The 17540-nt window shown below is 32.8% G+C and overlaps 1 protein-coding gene and 1 long non-coding RNA gene across 3 annotated transcripts in view; one reads left to right on the top strand and one right to left on the bottom strand.

Annotated features, from left to right (window-relative positions):
* Nucleotides 1–1168: 1168 nt before the first annotated feature.
* LOC105839071 (BMP and activin membrane-bound inhibitor homolog) overlaps nt 1169–17540 on the bottom strand; it is a 121666-nt gene continuing 105294 nt past the window's right edge. The window contains exons 2-3 of the mRNA XM_036283585.1: nt 1881–2153; nt 1169–1630 (exon numbers count right to left, since the gene is read on the bottom strand). Of these exons, the coding sequence (XP_036139478.1) occupies nt 1386–1630; nt 1881–2153 (518 nt within the window). The 3' untranslated portion in view covers nt 1169–1385. The remainder of the gene's footprint in view (nt 1631–1880; nt 2154–17540) is intronic.
* Nucleotides 1519–4578, top strand: LOC118644631. Of its 2 annotated transcripts, none has more exons than XR_004962402.1 (3): nt 1519–1658; nt 1946–2054; nt 2294–4578. It is a non-coding gene; the product is annotated as an uncharacterized LOC118644631 (long non-coding RNA). The 2 variants fall into 2 exon arrangements; XR_004962401.1 differs by having other exon boundaries at nt 1946–2184.

The raw sequence follows: 17540 nt of genomic DNA, 5'->3' as shown, positions 1-17540 counted from the left end.
AATTATTTGATTATTTGATTAATCGATAATCAAAGACGAAAATTATTTGATTATTTTGTTAATCAATAATTAGAGTAAAAAATTTTTTATTACTCGATTAATCAATAATCAGAGTCGAAAATTTTTGATTACTCGATTAATCAATAATCAATATTGAAAGTCTTTGATTATTAGATTAACAAGTAATCAGAATAAGATAATTATTATTATTTGATCAATTAGCATTCAGACCTAAAAATTTGGCAATTACTTTATCGCTCAGTAATCAAGATCAAATGTGAAATATTGAATGAAATGATATCTTGATGAATGAAATAATATCAGCGTAAAGTAGCAATTACACATAAAAAAAAAATATATTAAAGGAAATGTTCTTTTATTCAATATATAATTTACAATATAAATTCTCCGTTTTTGAATTTGAATGAAAAAGTCTCTGTTTAATAAAATTACACATTACACAAATTACACATAAAAAAAATTTTAAGGAAATGTTCTATTCAATTTACAATATAAATTCTTCGTTTTTTTAAAATAAACATATTGAATTTGAATGAAAAAGTTTGTTTCTGTTTCTCCGTTTAAAAAAAAAACAAAGAATTTATATTGTAAATTGAATAGAAGAACATTTCCTTAAATATATTATTTTTTTCTATGTGTAATTGCTACTTTACGTTTATATTATTTCATTCATTAAGATATCATTTCATTCAATATTTCACATTTGATCCTGATTACTGAGCGATAAAGTAATTGTTAAATTTTTAGGTCTGAATGTTAATTGATCAAATAATAATAATTATCTTATTCTGATTACTTGTCTAATATAATCTAATAATCAAAGACTTTCAATATTGATTATTGATTAACCGAGTAATCAAAAATTTTTTACTCTAATTGTTGATTAACAAAATAATCAAATAATTTTCGTCTTTGAATATCGGTTAATCAAATAATCAAATAATTTTCATCTCTGATTACTGATTAATCAAGTAATCAAAAATTTGATTACTGATTAATCGAGTAATTAAATAATTTTTGTCTTTGATTATCGATTAATCAAATAATTAAATAATTTTCGTCTTTGATTATCGATTAATCAAATAATCAAATAATTTTTGTCTCTGATTACTGATTAATCAAGTAATCAAATAACATTAATTTATTATTATTTTTTTGCCGATCTCTGTGTATAACTATCTCATTCTCAAAATTGATATACACTGTTTTGTTCATTATGGCAAATATATGTATATGGCACAACTCTTTAATTTCATTTGACAAGTCATATACCAAAACTTAGCGCGGTCAGCTCTATTACTTAAAACTATCACTTAGAACACCTTTTCGCAAAATGGAAAACTACCCGATGATTTCAAAATTTCTTAAACTAGAGGCACTTTTGGTGGTCCAAGTAAAGGCGGTCCGTTATTGGATGTTCGATGTGGCACGAATTTATTTGCGTTTTGTACCGGCATAGGCTGAAGCCATCTGACAGCTAGACTGGCGATCATCAGCAGGACGATAAAACCACAGATAGCCACGATGATTGTCGCCGTTGGAAACCAGCCATCAGTCGCTTGACTGTTTGGATGTAGTGGGGCTAAATACGCTCGTTGATCATCGAATACTACATCGAATAATGATATTATCAGCAAGTAAATAAAAATCAATGTTTAATAAATTTAATGAAAGTTTCTTTCAAAGTTTAAAAAGATATTTGTTTTGTGTTTTAAAAAATTTAATTTGATTACTGTTTTGCAAAGAAATAAGTTTGATGAATGAGTACACATTATGATAACCAACGTGACAAATAGAATGTTGAAAATGTTGTCTTAATAGCATGCATGAGATAAAAAGAAAAAAGAAGGGGAACGCACTCGTTGAACTTCGTAGAGTCTTATTGAGTCTATTTCTCATCGCGGGATTATCCACATGATTGCAGAGATCCTGATTGCAGCAGAGAAATTCCACGGGACACCGGCGACTTTTAAAGCTGTCACCGAAGCAACCACTGTGAGCAGTTTGGTCCGCCTTCGAGAGCGGTGTATTTGGTAATTTTGTGAAGCAGCCTCTACCGCGACACATGTATCCCTGGGGAACGCATTCCGGTTGATTACAATAGCATCTCACTTCTCCTACGTTAGAAGAATCTGCAATCAAAAATATCAATCGTCTATAATCGTAAAAAATCGGTTTTAAAATTAAATGTTGAATTGAAACTTTAAGAATTCGTCGCAAGAAAGCGATTTAATCATTTTGGTTTTTTGTTTTTTTATTTTTTTTGTTCCAGAAATTGAGAACTTGAAGAGGACTTGTTCAATCCGAATAGTTCAATTTCTTAAGGTTCTCCAGATATAAATTGTGCGCGAAAAGGATATTTTTGCCGAAATTTTGAACAAGTCTGCCACTATTTATTCCGTGAAGACTTGCGCGCATTGAACGCGCTTGATGCAGCATAAACATACGCAACAACGATGACGGTGGCCTCTTCGACTGTGTGTTAATAATTAGGATCATACGAAACAAACGAAGCGAAAAAGAGGGAGGGGAGAAAGAAAAAGAACACACGAGGCACGTTTATTACGAAGCCATCTTTATCTGCAAGCATGCTTGGCTTCGTTTACTCTAACCCCCCGAGTCCACCATCATGCTGGGTTCCCGCGACCTCGTCTTTCTCCGTTGGTTTCTTACTAATAACCCTGCAGTGATGCTTCGACTATCTCTCTTGTTTCTCTTTCGTTTGCTCTTTGTGAGCGAGCCTCGCAAGTGCCAGTTGAGCCTGGACTCTCTTTCTGTTCGCGGCCTGTCGGGGGTCCAGCTCATTGGGGACTAAAAAACGCTAAAACAGCCAAGTCACAAAAGAAAGATTAAAGTGGAGAGGATATATGGAGAAAAGTATGCGGCACTGCTCCCTTCTGCGCTCATAGACCTTCCTTCTCTTCTGTTTCTCAATGTAAATTTTGTTGATCAAATACCACATATAAGAGAGAAGAAAAAATATTTGACATTTCATTGTGTTGCAACAATTATATATCGTAAATTAAATAATTAGACGTGACCACTTAAAAAATTATGAAACTGTTTCAATTTCATCACATAATCAGAAATATTTCGATAGTAATACAACACATTTTTCACTTTTTGCTATTTGTTATTTTATTAAGATGAGTACGGAATATTTTCTTCTAGATTTCTCATATTTAAAACAATTTTAAATAAAAATTTGCAAATGTTGAATTTTTGTTTTTTACAATAAATTACTTTGATAAAATTCTTTCTACAGTTACATATACGCGCGCGGGCGCGCGCGCGTGTGTGTGTGCCGTATCATGTAATATACATATTTTTTAAAACGTACATTTTGAAATGTATCGTAGAGCGGTGAATCGAAATAAAGAAAGGTAGCCTTCTAAAAAAATTTTTTTTTGGGAGAGACTTAGAGGACAGTTCCGTATGCGTGTGCGTTTAAAATAAAAAAAACAAAAGGAGGAAGAAAGGAAGCAGCGGGAGGTAGAGGACCCCAGCCAAAGAGAGATACGACCGACAAGCCTGAAGGCTAAAGAAGAGCCATCCGAAAACAAACAGACTGCATCGCAGAGTCGTTCGTTATACGTCTATGGTATATTAATTATTCCTTGGGTTGTTTCGGTTCGGTCCAGCGGCGAGTTTCCCTCTCCTCGCGTTTGCATTTTTTTTCGTTCCTTCGATATTAAATCCCCGGCGGCGATCGGTGAAAGTGACACGTAAGGACAATCAGTGAATAACAAATATTTTATTATTTTCGATTATTGTCCCAGATAGCAAAATATCTCTAAAATTTCTGTAGAACTGATAAACGCTATTGAGAATATTGGTAAATTATTGGTCTAAGTATATCCACAAAATAAAGCAATTTTAGATCAATCACAAGCTGAATATAAAATTGTCAATTATTGCCCAATTCCACATCAATCAAATTAAATATTTTTAACCTGAAATCTTAAAATCAATTGTAACTCGAATCTATAATGGCTTAAAATGTAATCCAATATTAAAATGTCAATTCTGTATTACAGGATATTTAAATGGAGAAACATAATATATATATATATATATGCTTCTATAATTAAATTAAAATTTTAAGGTGTTTTGCAAAAAAGTAATTATACGCTTTTTATAAAATTTATTAATAAGACGTTTATTTAAATTTTTTCACACTACAAATATTAATGTAATTTTATGTGTACTATTCTCTTTACATAAACATACACTTTTTCATGCTGGTATTTCTTGTCACGTGGAAACACTTGAACTGAATGCATTTCAAGGGATGCTTTCCATTTACATGACTTGTGTTGACTCAAGTCGATAATTTTAATGCGGTAAATGGAGAGTATTGGCAACCCTGCTCAACTCTTATTGAAAGCAGTGCTGCCAGACCCCCCGCCATGGGTCAAGCCGCGCATGTGTAATGGATGGCAAATACAGTTATGTGTATTATGGGCGCTTAATTTTGGCGGGCCCAGTACTCTCAGTACAGAGGATATCTCAGTAGTATTTTTGCCAAATAAAATATTTTTCTTAATTACAGAAAAATGTGTATTTTTTATCATTATGTGAACATTCTACTCTCTACTTATCCACGCACACCTGAGTGTGTAGTCACAAGAGTCTACAGATTTGTGATACGTTACTGTATTTCAACTCGTAAGCGCATGCGTCGGCCTACCGTGCCGGGCAACCCGGCAAAATCTGGCAGCTCTGATTGAAAGCAAAGTCAGTCGAAATTAACTTGTGTCACCGACACATTGCGATACAAATCAAAGAGAAGCAAAAATGATATTAAGTTATCTTGCATTGACTTGTGTCACTAAATAAAAAGCACCTATTTACAGAACGAGCATAGATCGAATATTATCAACGAATATTTCCACGTGTAAGCAGTACACAACTTGTATACTTATAGTATATAAAATTTGGATATATATGTTTCACTATATTAAGATACGAATAAGCAAAATAGAATCAGGAAAAAACGTCCTCCGACATGTTAACTCGTCGGCACAAACTAGCGTCACTACGCATAGTGTTGGTCATTTAATTGGTGTAATTTGATACACATGTGTTGTGTATATTACGTCACGATTGTCATGCGCAGTTGCATGGTCACAATTTTATATAATTGAGCAACTATTGAATCAATATAAAGAAACAGCTTTTGAATAAAAAGGTTTATAATTAATCTAGAAATGACAATTTAACGCGTACAACAATTGGTGTATATTTGAGAAAAAAGTGACCTTATGTTTTGAAGCAATAATTGTTCGAGATATATCCGCTTATAGAGTCAATAATTGATCATTGATAATTCCCCTGGTGAAAATGTAAAATCGGAGCGTAAGTTGAATGTAAAGGGAGAGTAATAGAAGCGTTAACAAACCTTCTACGAAGCGTAAATTGAAACAATGACATATAAAAGAAACGTTAACACTTCTTTTACATTGCATTGTTTCAATTTACGCTTCGTAGAAGGTTTGTTAACACTTCTATTACTCTCCCTTTACATTCGACTTACGCTCCGATTTTACATTTTCATCAGGGTCAGATTTTAAATCTCATTTATTGCTAAATAACTAAGAATTAGTATGGTGTTTTACTTTTCTTAAGGTCATATTTGATTAAAAATTGATCAATTATGTTGTTCTTCACGTCATGGAATGAACGTGGAATTGCCGTTTCTCCACGATTTGCTATCTGAGGTGCAACGTCCCAATTTGATTTCCATTCGTCAAGTTGAAGATACTTCAATAAATTATATAATCTTAAGAGCTTTTTCCCGAAAATTGGGTTTATTCCAAAAATACTTTATTAAGAATTCATAATAATTATGCAAAATACAATTTTTGCAAATTTTGTTTTTCGTAAATACTTGTCATTGCTCATTGCTATAAGATAGCGAGATATTATCCTTTCTCGTGACTCACTGGAACTATCGATAAGTATTCTATAACTCTACACAAAAAAAGTAGTTGCCGTAATTAAAAACTCTGCAATAACTAAACTTCAATCATAAAATATTGACTAGTATTATTTTTGTTGTGATACCTATTTGATTTAGTTAAAGGAGATTTAGCTACTTGATACACAACGTTGTAGCACAGTATTTGTGCACGATGTAACAAAATGATATGCATGCTTTAGCATATCGAATAATTCTGATAGCTAAAAGTATTCATATCGTAGCTACTTTTATGTGTTGTGTTGTATGAGCTTGACAGATATGTACATTTTACTACTTTATTTATGTAGTAGCGGCAATACACCGTTTTGCTGCAATTTATAAATCTATAGTTACGACAGCAAACAGTTTCAACAAATCATGATTAGTTATAACAATTTTTTTTTTTCTGTGTATATTGTATGTAAATACGATGAAAAGGTGGTTCGTAAAATAAAGATCGATTTAATCTTAAATTGAACTTGCGATATTTAAGGGAGATTTCTACCTCGATACTCGACTGAAACATTTAAAAAGTGCAGCTAGACTTTTGACACAATTCCGAACGAACACCAACGTATGTACAATTAGAAGAGCGGCGGCCCATATACGACGTGTAAGATCTAAAACGTACCTGTCAGTACCGACTGCCAGGTCCGTACAACGAAGCTAATGACTCTTCAAGTATATTCGTATGTAACTTACGAGAATATTACGCAACGTCGCCTTGCATAAGTACATACATTGCAAATTCTGTATCGAATCAAACGCATTAGCAAACGTGCTTTTCTAATTAGCATTCTTCCGAGCGTAGTCCGCGATAATGATAATTAGCGTGAAAGCAAGAACAAATCATGTCTGTTTCACGAGGTTAAAAACAAAAAAATTGCATATTTACATTAATTATGATAACGATTTCAACATCTTGATTGTAACTGAATTAAAGTCGAATTTTTATATATCCATATGCTTATTTCGTGTTTATTCGATCATTTTTTCGATCATAAGAGCTATGAACTTTTTTAAAGGACATGACAAAATATGGTAAATATCCTATGGGATACTAAATTTAAGTATTAAAATAACGATTAGGGTTGTAAATAGATTATAAATCGAAAAATAAAGCGGAGATTGAGTCAGTGATTCCGATAAAACGGCAGCAGTGACTTGACAAGACACCTGTTCGTACTTGTGAGCAAAAGAAATTCCATATCTGCGGAGTTATGCGAAAAGGAAAAAGGAACAACCGGTTCATCGTTGTGGAAAGGCGAAAGACTAAAAGAGTGATTGAAAGATCGCTGATGATGAGGCCGAAGAGGACCGGTCTCTGTTTCGTTCAGCGATTCGTGAGAAACGTTTTCATAACAATTTTAGAATATTAATTTTTCGCAATGTAATTATTTGAAAAAAAAAACAACAAATTGCGGCAGCGATCAAAATTTGACGCCTAAAATTTAATGCGTATCAAATTAATTGAATTTTATTACCTGAAGCATTAGTCTAATAAACTGTCAATTGTCATCGTAGCTGAAGAGCTAAAAATGTTCACGCGTAATCCTTACGGAAGTCCGAGGAATGCTTTTTGTGTAGTTCTTATTAATTTGTGTAAACAAATGTCGCAGGGATTACTGTTAATCTCGAAAGTAACTATTTGTTTCTGAGATGTATTTATTTGAAAGAGAAACAAGTCCAGAGAACTGAAATATTTTCGCTACATGATAAACGAACTTCCCTTTAGAGCAAGGGACAAGGGACGAAGAGAAGAGCGTGAAACGACGATCCGCCTGATCTTGCTCGTCCGGCTTTCGGCTAATTTTCGTTTTACAAAGGCATAATATCGAAAGGTGGTATTTGCGTTGGAACTCGTAACTATCGAGCTGGGCTCTATTCGACCATTATGAGAAAGGAAGGGAGAGAGAGAGAGACTGGAGGGAGACGATTCGGGAAGGGGGTGAATGCCGCCGTCGGTTACAGCGGGGTGGCAATTAGTAAGAACAATGGAGAACCAGGGTCCTTTCTGGGAAGTAGGCGGGCAAAGGGCCTCACTCCGGGGACCCTGCCATTCCATGGACAGGTACGTGTATCTACCATGCTTCGGCCTAAATATAGTAAATTCGGGTAAGCGTAAGTATATACAGGGAACGGCAGTTTCGGCGCTAGAAGACAGGCTCTCGATGTTCGAGGTTCGGCAACCCGGTGATTAGCAACCCTACTTAACTCGGATATGCGGACGCGATGCGAGCGGTCTCATCGACAAGTAAAAGGCATCGTCATCAATTATATGCAATTGCCAAATTGCTCTAAATTACACGCGCTTGCTTCTCGAGGAACGTGGGCTTTTTATGATAATTTTCATGTTTTTTGCTGAGGCAATCTGCGACCATCTTTGATTCGCGCTCGCCGAAAGTGATTAGCTTGAGATTCTTGCAGTGCTAATTAAATTTTATATTTCAACTCGCGCTGTCACGTACCGCGACCTAACGAAGGTTTAATGCAACTCGACGCCTCGACGAATATCAGAAATAGTTTCTATTTAATTGACAAATTAGCGATGGACTGGTTTACGAAACATTTCTCTATTTATTTGATTATCTACAAAGTTGATCAATTGCCACGGATGATAATTTTTCAAGAGATCCCATTAATGTGCATAAAAAGATCGAAATAAATTGCCTCGATTATCACAATTGCTCCTTAGTCATACATGTTTTCGAATTGATTATATTCCGTGGTTAGAATACCTGTATCTTATCGTGATAATATTTTGTTTTATTTTTTTTTTTATTGTGTCCCGTGTAATAATATCCGTTTGAACCTTTGTTACCGACAGGCTTAATGACACCTGACACTCTCTCTCGTCAAGATCAGCTGGCGCCTAGATGCTAAACCTGCACTGTATTTAATTGCGCGAAACGAAGTCGTCGGTCGACATAAATATCTTACAAGCTGACACCAACTCACGATTGAGCACCGTCTCACTCTTTTCTCTCGATTCAAAATCACAAAAGTATACTAGCTTTAACCCATACGGCATCAAAAGATTACAAACACATGGCAGGAACCTTATATTGACATTTTGTAATATTGCATAGACGTTGTGAAATATTTCTGCAATGTTACTCCAAGCTTGTGACAACGCTGAAATGTCTGCCCTGAGAAATATTACAATGTAAGACTATATGCAATGTTACGGTGCAATGTATTTGATGCATTGAAATGCGTTGCTATAAATATGTATAACGCTTCTAAGATACATTTTGAGAATATATAAAGACAAGAGAGATAAAAAAGAAATTTGTTGCAATTTGTGTAACTTTATAATCTTTTTGCATCCAAAATTCAGATAAAGAATTGCGAATTTACGCAATTGCAATAAATTTTTTTCTTATTTCTCTTGAATATTTTTATATATTCTTAAAGTTTACTTATTAAAATTTAATTAATATTTATAGTCAATTAATTGCAATTTTTAAGATTTATAATAGAATAATAAATTAACAATTTTTCAAATAAAAAAATTAAATGATCATATACGATAATTTTATTTTTTATTAAAAAAATTGTTTAATTTACTGTTCTATTATAAATCTCAAAAAGATTATAATCTTTGGTATAAATATTGCACACAGATCTAAATATTTAAATTTCACAAAACTATTAAAAAATGTCACAAATGTCTTCTTACATGAAGTTGCACGTACATTGGAACACTTGATGCATATTTTTTAGTATGTATATTTTCGTAATTTTATAATATTTCTGTAACATTACTGGAACATTTCGGCGCAATATTGATATTGCATGTTTCTGAAACGTCTCTGCAATATTATATTACAACTCGTAATAATGTAACGTTGCAGCAATATTGCTGAAAGCTTCTGTGCTGTATGGGGTACATGTCATTAACAAGATTTCATATATATTTCTGTTATAAATTCAGAAATTCTTTTCCAGAATTAAAGTACATGTATTTATATCATCATATGAACTGGATTTTATATCGAGAATAAACAAAATGTTTTTCAGATTGCTCTTTTTCTAACCTGTATCTGAATTTGCGGTTATAAAAAGTTATTAAAACTAATTTTTTTTTAGACTTTTAATCTTAGTTTGAATTGAACAATATTGTTCGTGTATGTTATTTCTAAAAAATATTGTTTCATTTTGTACATATATGTCGTAGATTTTGTATACTAAGCATTCCCTTACGGAAAAAACACTCTAATTTTGAGAGTTTACACTCAAAATTGAGTGTTAATACTCGATTTTGGGAGTTTACTCCCAAATTTAGGTGTATACGCTCAAATCTTGAGTATTTACACTAAAGATTGAGTGTTTATACTCGAACATTGAGTGTGTACACCCAATGATTGAGTGTTCATATCAAAGTTTGGATTTAAATATTGAATATTTGAAAGTATACTCTCAACATTTGGATATGACACTCAATAAATGAGTATACTTCCAATATAAAGTGTGAACACTGAAACGTACACTCAACATCTATCGGTTGAAGGTATACACTTAATATTGAGTGTGCACTCTCAAACAATCAAAATTGGATTAGAAAATGTTAAATAAAAACAAAAGCAAGAAAAGCAAGTTCAACCGAGATTAAAATTAATCTGCATTGGTAGAAATGGACACAAAACGAATATTTAAAATAAACATTCAACTATAGAGTGTTCAGCTGGCTTTGAGTATTAATTTGAGTATTACTTTCAATTTGGATGTTTGCCATCTAATTAAGTGTTAATTTCAGTGTCATTCTTAAATTTAGGATTAACATTGAAATTAACACTCAATTAGATGGTGAACATTCAAGTTGAGAGTAATAACACTCTAATTAAAAATAAATTAAAGAGCGAACACTCAAGTTGAGTGTTTACACTAAATTGAGTGTTTACCCCTTGTCCCAAATTATACTCAACTTGAGTATTTTTTTAAGTGTTATTTTTAGTGTTTTTTTCGTAAGGGTTGTCATCAAGTGACAACACTACGTACCAAAAATAAAGGTTTTTTTCGATTTTGATGCGTACTTTAATTCTGTAAAATAAGGGAATCTTAAAGTCGTTTGCTTTACCGACATTTTTTCATTAAATTAATCTCCCACTCGGTATGTAATATTTCTGAAACATTTTATTTGAAATATTACACTTCCACAGCAATATCACAGAAATATTTCATGACCGTTTCTGCAACATTTCTGCAAAGTTTCAATGTCCGTGATTATTTGAAATGCAATCTTGCTGAAAGATTTTTGCAAAATTTCACTGGTGCAAAAAAACAAAACATTTTTGACCGATTTTTAGGCAATCTTCAAAGTGATGTAACTTTGCGAAAAATCATCCAAATTACATGTATTTTTTTTAAATTAAAGGGCAAAGACTCTACTTTGAGAATCCCTACGCAAAAGTTTGATTTGTTAAGTGCGAACCTTTTGTATCGCATGAAAACCAAACATGTGTTTTTTAATTAAAAAAAGTAAGTTTGTTATCATTTTGCACAAGTTTCTCGTTAAAATCTTGCTAATATTAATTCAGATTCTTGAAGTTCATTTTTTTCTAAGCAATTAAAAAAAACATACCGCTGTCATCAAAGTGACCCGATCTGCACTACGTAGAGAATGACGATCGGATTTTGTACATCATGTGGCTCTGAAATTCATCGGTGGAAATTTGTACTTACTGATCTGAATATAACGGATAGCTGACGCACCAATTTCATTGAAGTCAACAGAAGATCACATTCATCTATACTTATAAACCCACACATGCACGTAAACATACATGTACACATACTCATACATAAAAAATAAAAGTTCAAATTTTATTTTAAAAAATCAGCCTTTTCAGGGCCACATGATGTACAAAATCCGATTGTCATTTTCCACGTGGTGCAGATCGGGTCACTCTGATGACAGTGGTATGATTGAGTTAAACACGAATAAAATTAATGTGCAATATCATATTGATACTCAAAATTCATGATATTAAAAAAATACCGTATTTATTCGCTAAAATACCTTAAAATGCAGTGCAAATTTCAAACTCGCGTGCAATCAACAAAAAACATCGTATCGACATGTTTTTTTTAATTGCTTAGAAAAAAATGAACTTTAAGAATCTGAATTAATATTAGCAAGATTTTAACGAGAAATTTGTGCAAAATGATAACAAACTTACTTTTTTCAATTAAAAAACACATGTTTGGTTTTCATGCGATACAAAAGGTTTGCACTTAACAAATCAAACTTTGGCGTAGGAATTCTCAAAGTAGAGTCTTTGCCCTTTAATTTAAAAAAAGTACATGTAATTTGGACGATTTTTGGCAAAGTTGCATCACTTTGAAGATTGCCTAAAAATCAGTCAAAAATTTTGTTTTGTTTTTTTTTGCGCCAGTGTATTTTTGAAACATAACAATGTAAAATATTACAGAAATATTTTAGAAAACATTTTGGGTACATGTCTCGTCTAGCTTATACTCACATATTGCATAAATCTTCCACCGCAATGGTGCATTACACATATCGCGACCACCCAAACCATAGTTACATCTATTATAGCTTAATTTCTACAATCGGAAAAACCGGTCACATATCCAATTGTTAGCCGCCGTTGACGTTGCTTGACCTCGAAGATCGTACGCGGACTAACATTTCGTGATGATCTATAATGAGTAGGGGAAGGTGGGACACATTGTGACAGATTTTGTTTTTCCGCTCCTTCTTTTTGGTGTAAAAGAATATTCAAATTTTTATCAGTTGATTAAGTTCCCCTTTTAACAAGGAACAATTAGTAATTTTTCCAAATTTTAATCTTTGCAAACAATTGAGAAATAGTTACTGTCACATAGTACCCCATTTGTCACATACTGCCCCACGTATGGGGTACTATGTGATAGGCATGGGTCAGTATGTGACAGGCTAAAGTTGGGTGTTTTAGGGCCGGAAAAAAATCTTTGTAATACATTTCAAAAACATTTGAAGATTTATTATTGCACCTTCAACATTGATACAATATAAAACAAAAAATAATTTTTTTAAGTTGTTCTAATATGTTAAAAATAAAGCTTTTACTGATAGACATATGTATGCTAACTTACACTATAACTTTAACAGTCTAAGTTAAAAAAAATAAATATTATAACGAACCCGTATTAATATTTCTTTAAATTGTGAATTTTGTATGAGTTTTTCTCAATCTAAATAAAATATATTAGAATAAAATATTAAAACATTAAAATAAAACAAAATCGGCATGACAAATTGGGACAAACTCAAAAACCTAACCTAACTTAATCTAGCCTAGTCTAGCTTAGTCTTTTTTTCGTATCTCGGACAAGAGGGAGCTACGAGTTATAAAAGTCTGAACACATATCTAAATCACAAATTCCGAATAATCGGTTTTTTAAAGAGACGTCTAGTAATCTTAGCTGAATAATCAATGATAAAAGAGAAAACAATGATAAAAGAGCGAATAATTAATTGATAAACAAAAATAATCATGTCACAATGTGCCCCAAGGACTACTGTCACATACTGCCCCAAGCATATCTTTGCCACTTAACTTCAGGTGGACAGTGATACGAGGCTTGCATTAACATGATTATAATCTTAAATAAAACGTTAAATATAATCTTAAAACAGGCCATGTATACTTGTGCCATCAAAAGAAATGCATTACTTTGAGAAACAAAACTATAAATTGAAAATCAAATTGCTGGTCTGGTCGAATTTCGTTATATTACTCTAGCCGTTCTGATTTTTTTCAGAGACTTCTGAAACTCCATCAAAGTAACTTTTTTTATAACGCCTTTCTTTTGTATGTGTCAATGTTTGGCTGCGCTCGCTGCGTTTTGAGAAAAAATCGCTGTCACATAGTGCCCTGTGTCTCAATGTGCCCCACCTTCCCCTACTTTACGTTCGAATGGCCATGTTCGGAAGGGAGCGTCCCAGATGCGCACAGTAATAAACGGACACAGCAGGTTGAGTGAAACGGACACAGACCAAATGCGCACAGACCAAATGCGAACAGACCAAATGCGCATGGACCAAATGCGCACAGACTAAACGGACACAGTAACCTACAAACTTACCACATGGGTTGCGACTTTTCGGGTACCTCTATTGTCGGGGTGGGTGCTGGAGGGGAGGGGGGGCGAAGCCCCCCTTGCATCCCCCCCGTGTGTGTGTGTGTGTGTATGTATGTGTGTGCGCAAAGCATTCTCTGCATCACATAGATTTGCGACTGTGCGCATTTGGTCTGTGTCCGTTTCGCTCTGTGCGCATTTGGTCAGTGTCCGTTTGTTACTGTATCCGTTTATTACTGTGTCCGTTTGGTCTGTGTCCGTTTGTTACTGTGTCCGTTTCACTTAGCCTGCTGTGTCCGTTTATTACTGTGCGCATCTGGGACGCTCCCCACACGCACACGGGAGGGTGCAAGGGGGGCCTTTGGTCCAAGTCGCTCCGTCCAAGTCGCTAACCATGTGCATTGTATTGAAAATCAAGTAAAACATACGTGGCCATTTCGAACATGACCGTTCCGAACGTAGCCGTTCCAAACGTGGCCGTTCCGAACGTAGCCGTTCCGAACGTGGCCGTTTCGAACGTGGCCATTTCGAACGTGGCCGTTTCGGACGTGGTCATTTTGAACGTGGGCAAATTAAACGCCGTGCAATATTTCCCGTGGCCATTTTGAACGTGGTCGTTTCGAACGTGGTCGTTTCGAACGTGGCCATTTCGAACGTGGTCAAATTTACGCGTGACCATTTCGAACGTGGCTATTTCGGACGCTCCCAGATGAATCTGTTTTACCGATCAAACGCGATTATTGTTTTAATGAAAAATCTTTTTGTTGATTGACACAGAATTAAAATATAGACAGTAACAGAGTGCGGTGTATACAAGTTTATATGAAAAACGAACAAAAATTAAAAAATTACAGTTTTGTGATTGACTCCTGCGGTCGACTCATGAAAACATTTGTTATGTATAAAAATTTTATACGTACAAAACAAGCATGCCTCGCACATTGCATTACAAGAAAGAACAATTCTGTGCTTTTAGATATGAGTTTAGACATTTCAGTATAATAAATTTCTGTCTATGAAAATCTTGTGTGTATGTGTGAGTGCGGATTCGGAAGAAGTCAATACCCAGGTAGCAAGGTGACGTCTAATTGACGGCATTTTTTTGAATATAAAATTTTAAATATTTGGTCATTTTATGACGAACCAGACGTCATAATGTCGAGATAAAATGTCGTCTGAATGTCGTAAAACTGACGTACATTTGTCTCATCTTAACGACGTCATATATTAACGTCAAAAATACGTCATTATTTTCATATTATTGACGTCATTTTCAAGAAGCTAGTATCGTACATTTGACGGTATTTTATTGTTATTTTTATGACAAAACATAGGTTTTTAAGTTACATTTAATAAAGACGACATTTTAACGTCATTTTTATGACTATCCCAGGTAGTAAAAGCCATTATTTTGACGTTTTAGAAAATATTTCGGATACATGTCCTATATATGCAGTACTTGCATTATGAAAATATCGAAATAACATAATTATAATGTAAAAAAAAAATCTACGTTGTTTCTCAACAAGCATCACGACCCACCACACCATAGTCACATTTGGAATTGCCTAACTTCCGCGGTCACCCATTCAACTCTGAACCGCCGTCGACGTTGCTTGACTTCGAAGATCGTACGCTACCTAGCCCTTCGTGATGATCCATGAACACTTGATGCTCATGAATACATATTTGTTATAGATCAGTTCAATAGAGAAACATGAAACTTGTAGTTAACTAATATTTTTATAAATAAATATAAATTTACAGTTTTTTTCCTGATTTTTACATATGCGAAATAACATGTGGAATAACTTATAAAAATATGTTTTTGCTCTGTTCTTTTGATAAAGCTAAATTATACCTTAGACAAAACGCAATATTTATAAAATATTTATAAAATGTTTATAATATTTATTTAAATATTTTATAAATATTTATCCAAATATTTTATAAATATTTTTGTGGTCTTAGATTTGACAAATCATAAAGATTTATTATAAATATTATAAAAATATTTATGAAATATTTATAAATATTTACAAAATATTACTTATACAAATCTTTATCTTTTATTTACCATAAATATTATATAAAATATTTAAGCTATATTTTAATATGTTGAATAAAGATTTTTTTCTTTGTATATATAAAATATGTGTAAAATATTTATATAATATTTTGAAAAAATAAATATTAATAAATATTAATAAATATTTATCATAAATATTATGTGCTGCCTGGGATGATTATAAAATATTGATAGTATTAATTATATAAAATATTATATTAATTTTAATAATGTTGTTTATTAACCAATCTTTAAATAATAATTAATAGTTATAGGTAGCAAGGTGTCGTCCACTAGACCTCAATAATTCGTCATTTGAGGTCAAATCGTCAATTATTACAAAGAATTATAGTTAACGTCAGTAATTAGTCACTAATAAAATCTTATTAATACGTCGTAAAATGATCAATTAACGGACGTTATTAATTAGTCAAGAATATGACGTCGGAAATACGTTGTAGGATGGATAAATGACTGACGTAATTAATAGGTCAAAAAATGACGTTACTATTACGTCTTAATTTGGTAACATGACGTCCGCGACCTTAAATGACGAATTATTGACGTCGTATTAACGTCACCTTGCTACCTGGATAAGTAGAGTAATATAAAAAAATTTTTTTCATTCTCGATATAAAATCCAATTCACAGATTGATATTAATAAGTGTACTTTAATTCTGAGAATTTCCAAATCTGTAAAAGAAATGTATACGAAATCTCATTAATGAATGACTCTACATTATCGACTCCGATCAAGTTTGAGGAGCAGTCCAGCATTCCTTTAACGGTCTTATTGTTTCGCGATATGTAAATGTTAGTAAACGAACTCCTAACTCTTTTTAAACGGTAACTCTAACTCTTCCCCAGAATTATCAAAGCATTCGATGATTTATATGAGAACAAAGGCTAAACGCGAGTACTTAATATAGAAAGGAAGTGCGAGTTAACCGTTTGAAACAAGTCACGACGATATCTGTCTTATATAGGAAAAGATTTTTTAAATTGTATGACAAAAGAATTGTAAAAAATTTAGAATCCGTCATTATGAGGGCGTAGTTGAGAAAATAGATGTAGAATTAACCTTTTATAAAACATTAATAAATGTTTGCGCAATTAAATTTTGAAATAATATGTTGGCATAACAATAGCGATATGACGAATCATCTTAACAGCACATTTGCAAAATTAAATTTAGAAATATATTGTGCAATAATTGAAAAAAATATTTCAGTCGTAACATGTTAAAACATTTAGAAATATAATTGTGTACAAAAGACTCAAATTATTCTCCAATTATTCCTAAATTATGATACACAAATATTGAAACATGGAATGTGTAATATTTGTGCATTGTAATGTAGGAATAATTTAAGAGTTTCTGACCGCTATTACTATCAATG

Source organism: Monomorium pharaonis, chromosome 2 (genome assembly GCF_013373865.1).
Source record: "Monomorium pharaonis isolate MP-MQ-018 chromosome 2, ASM1337386v2, whole genome shotgun sequence".
Lineage (NCBI taxonomy): Eukaryota > Metazoa > Arthropoda > Insecta > Hymenoptera > Formicidae > Monomorium > Monomorium pharaonis.
Note: the sequence above shows the minus strand (reverse complement) of the source record. Positions and strands in the feature narration are given on the sequence as shown.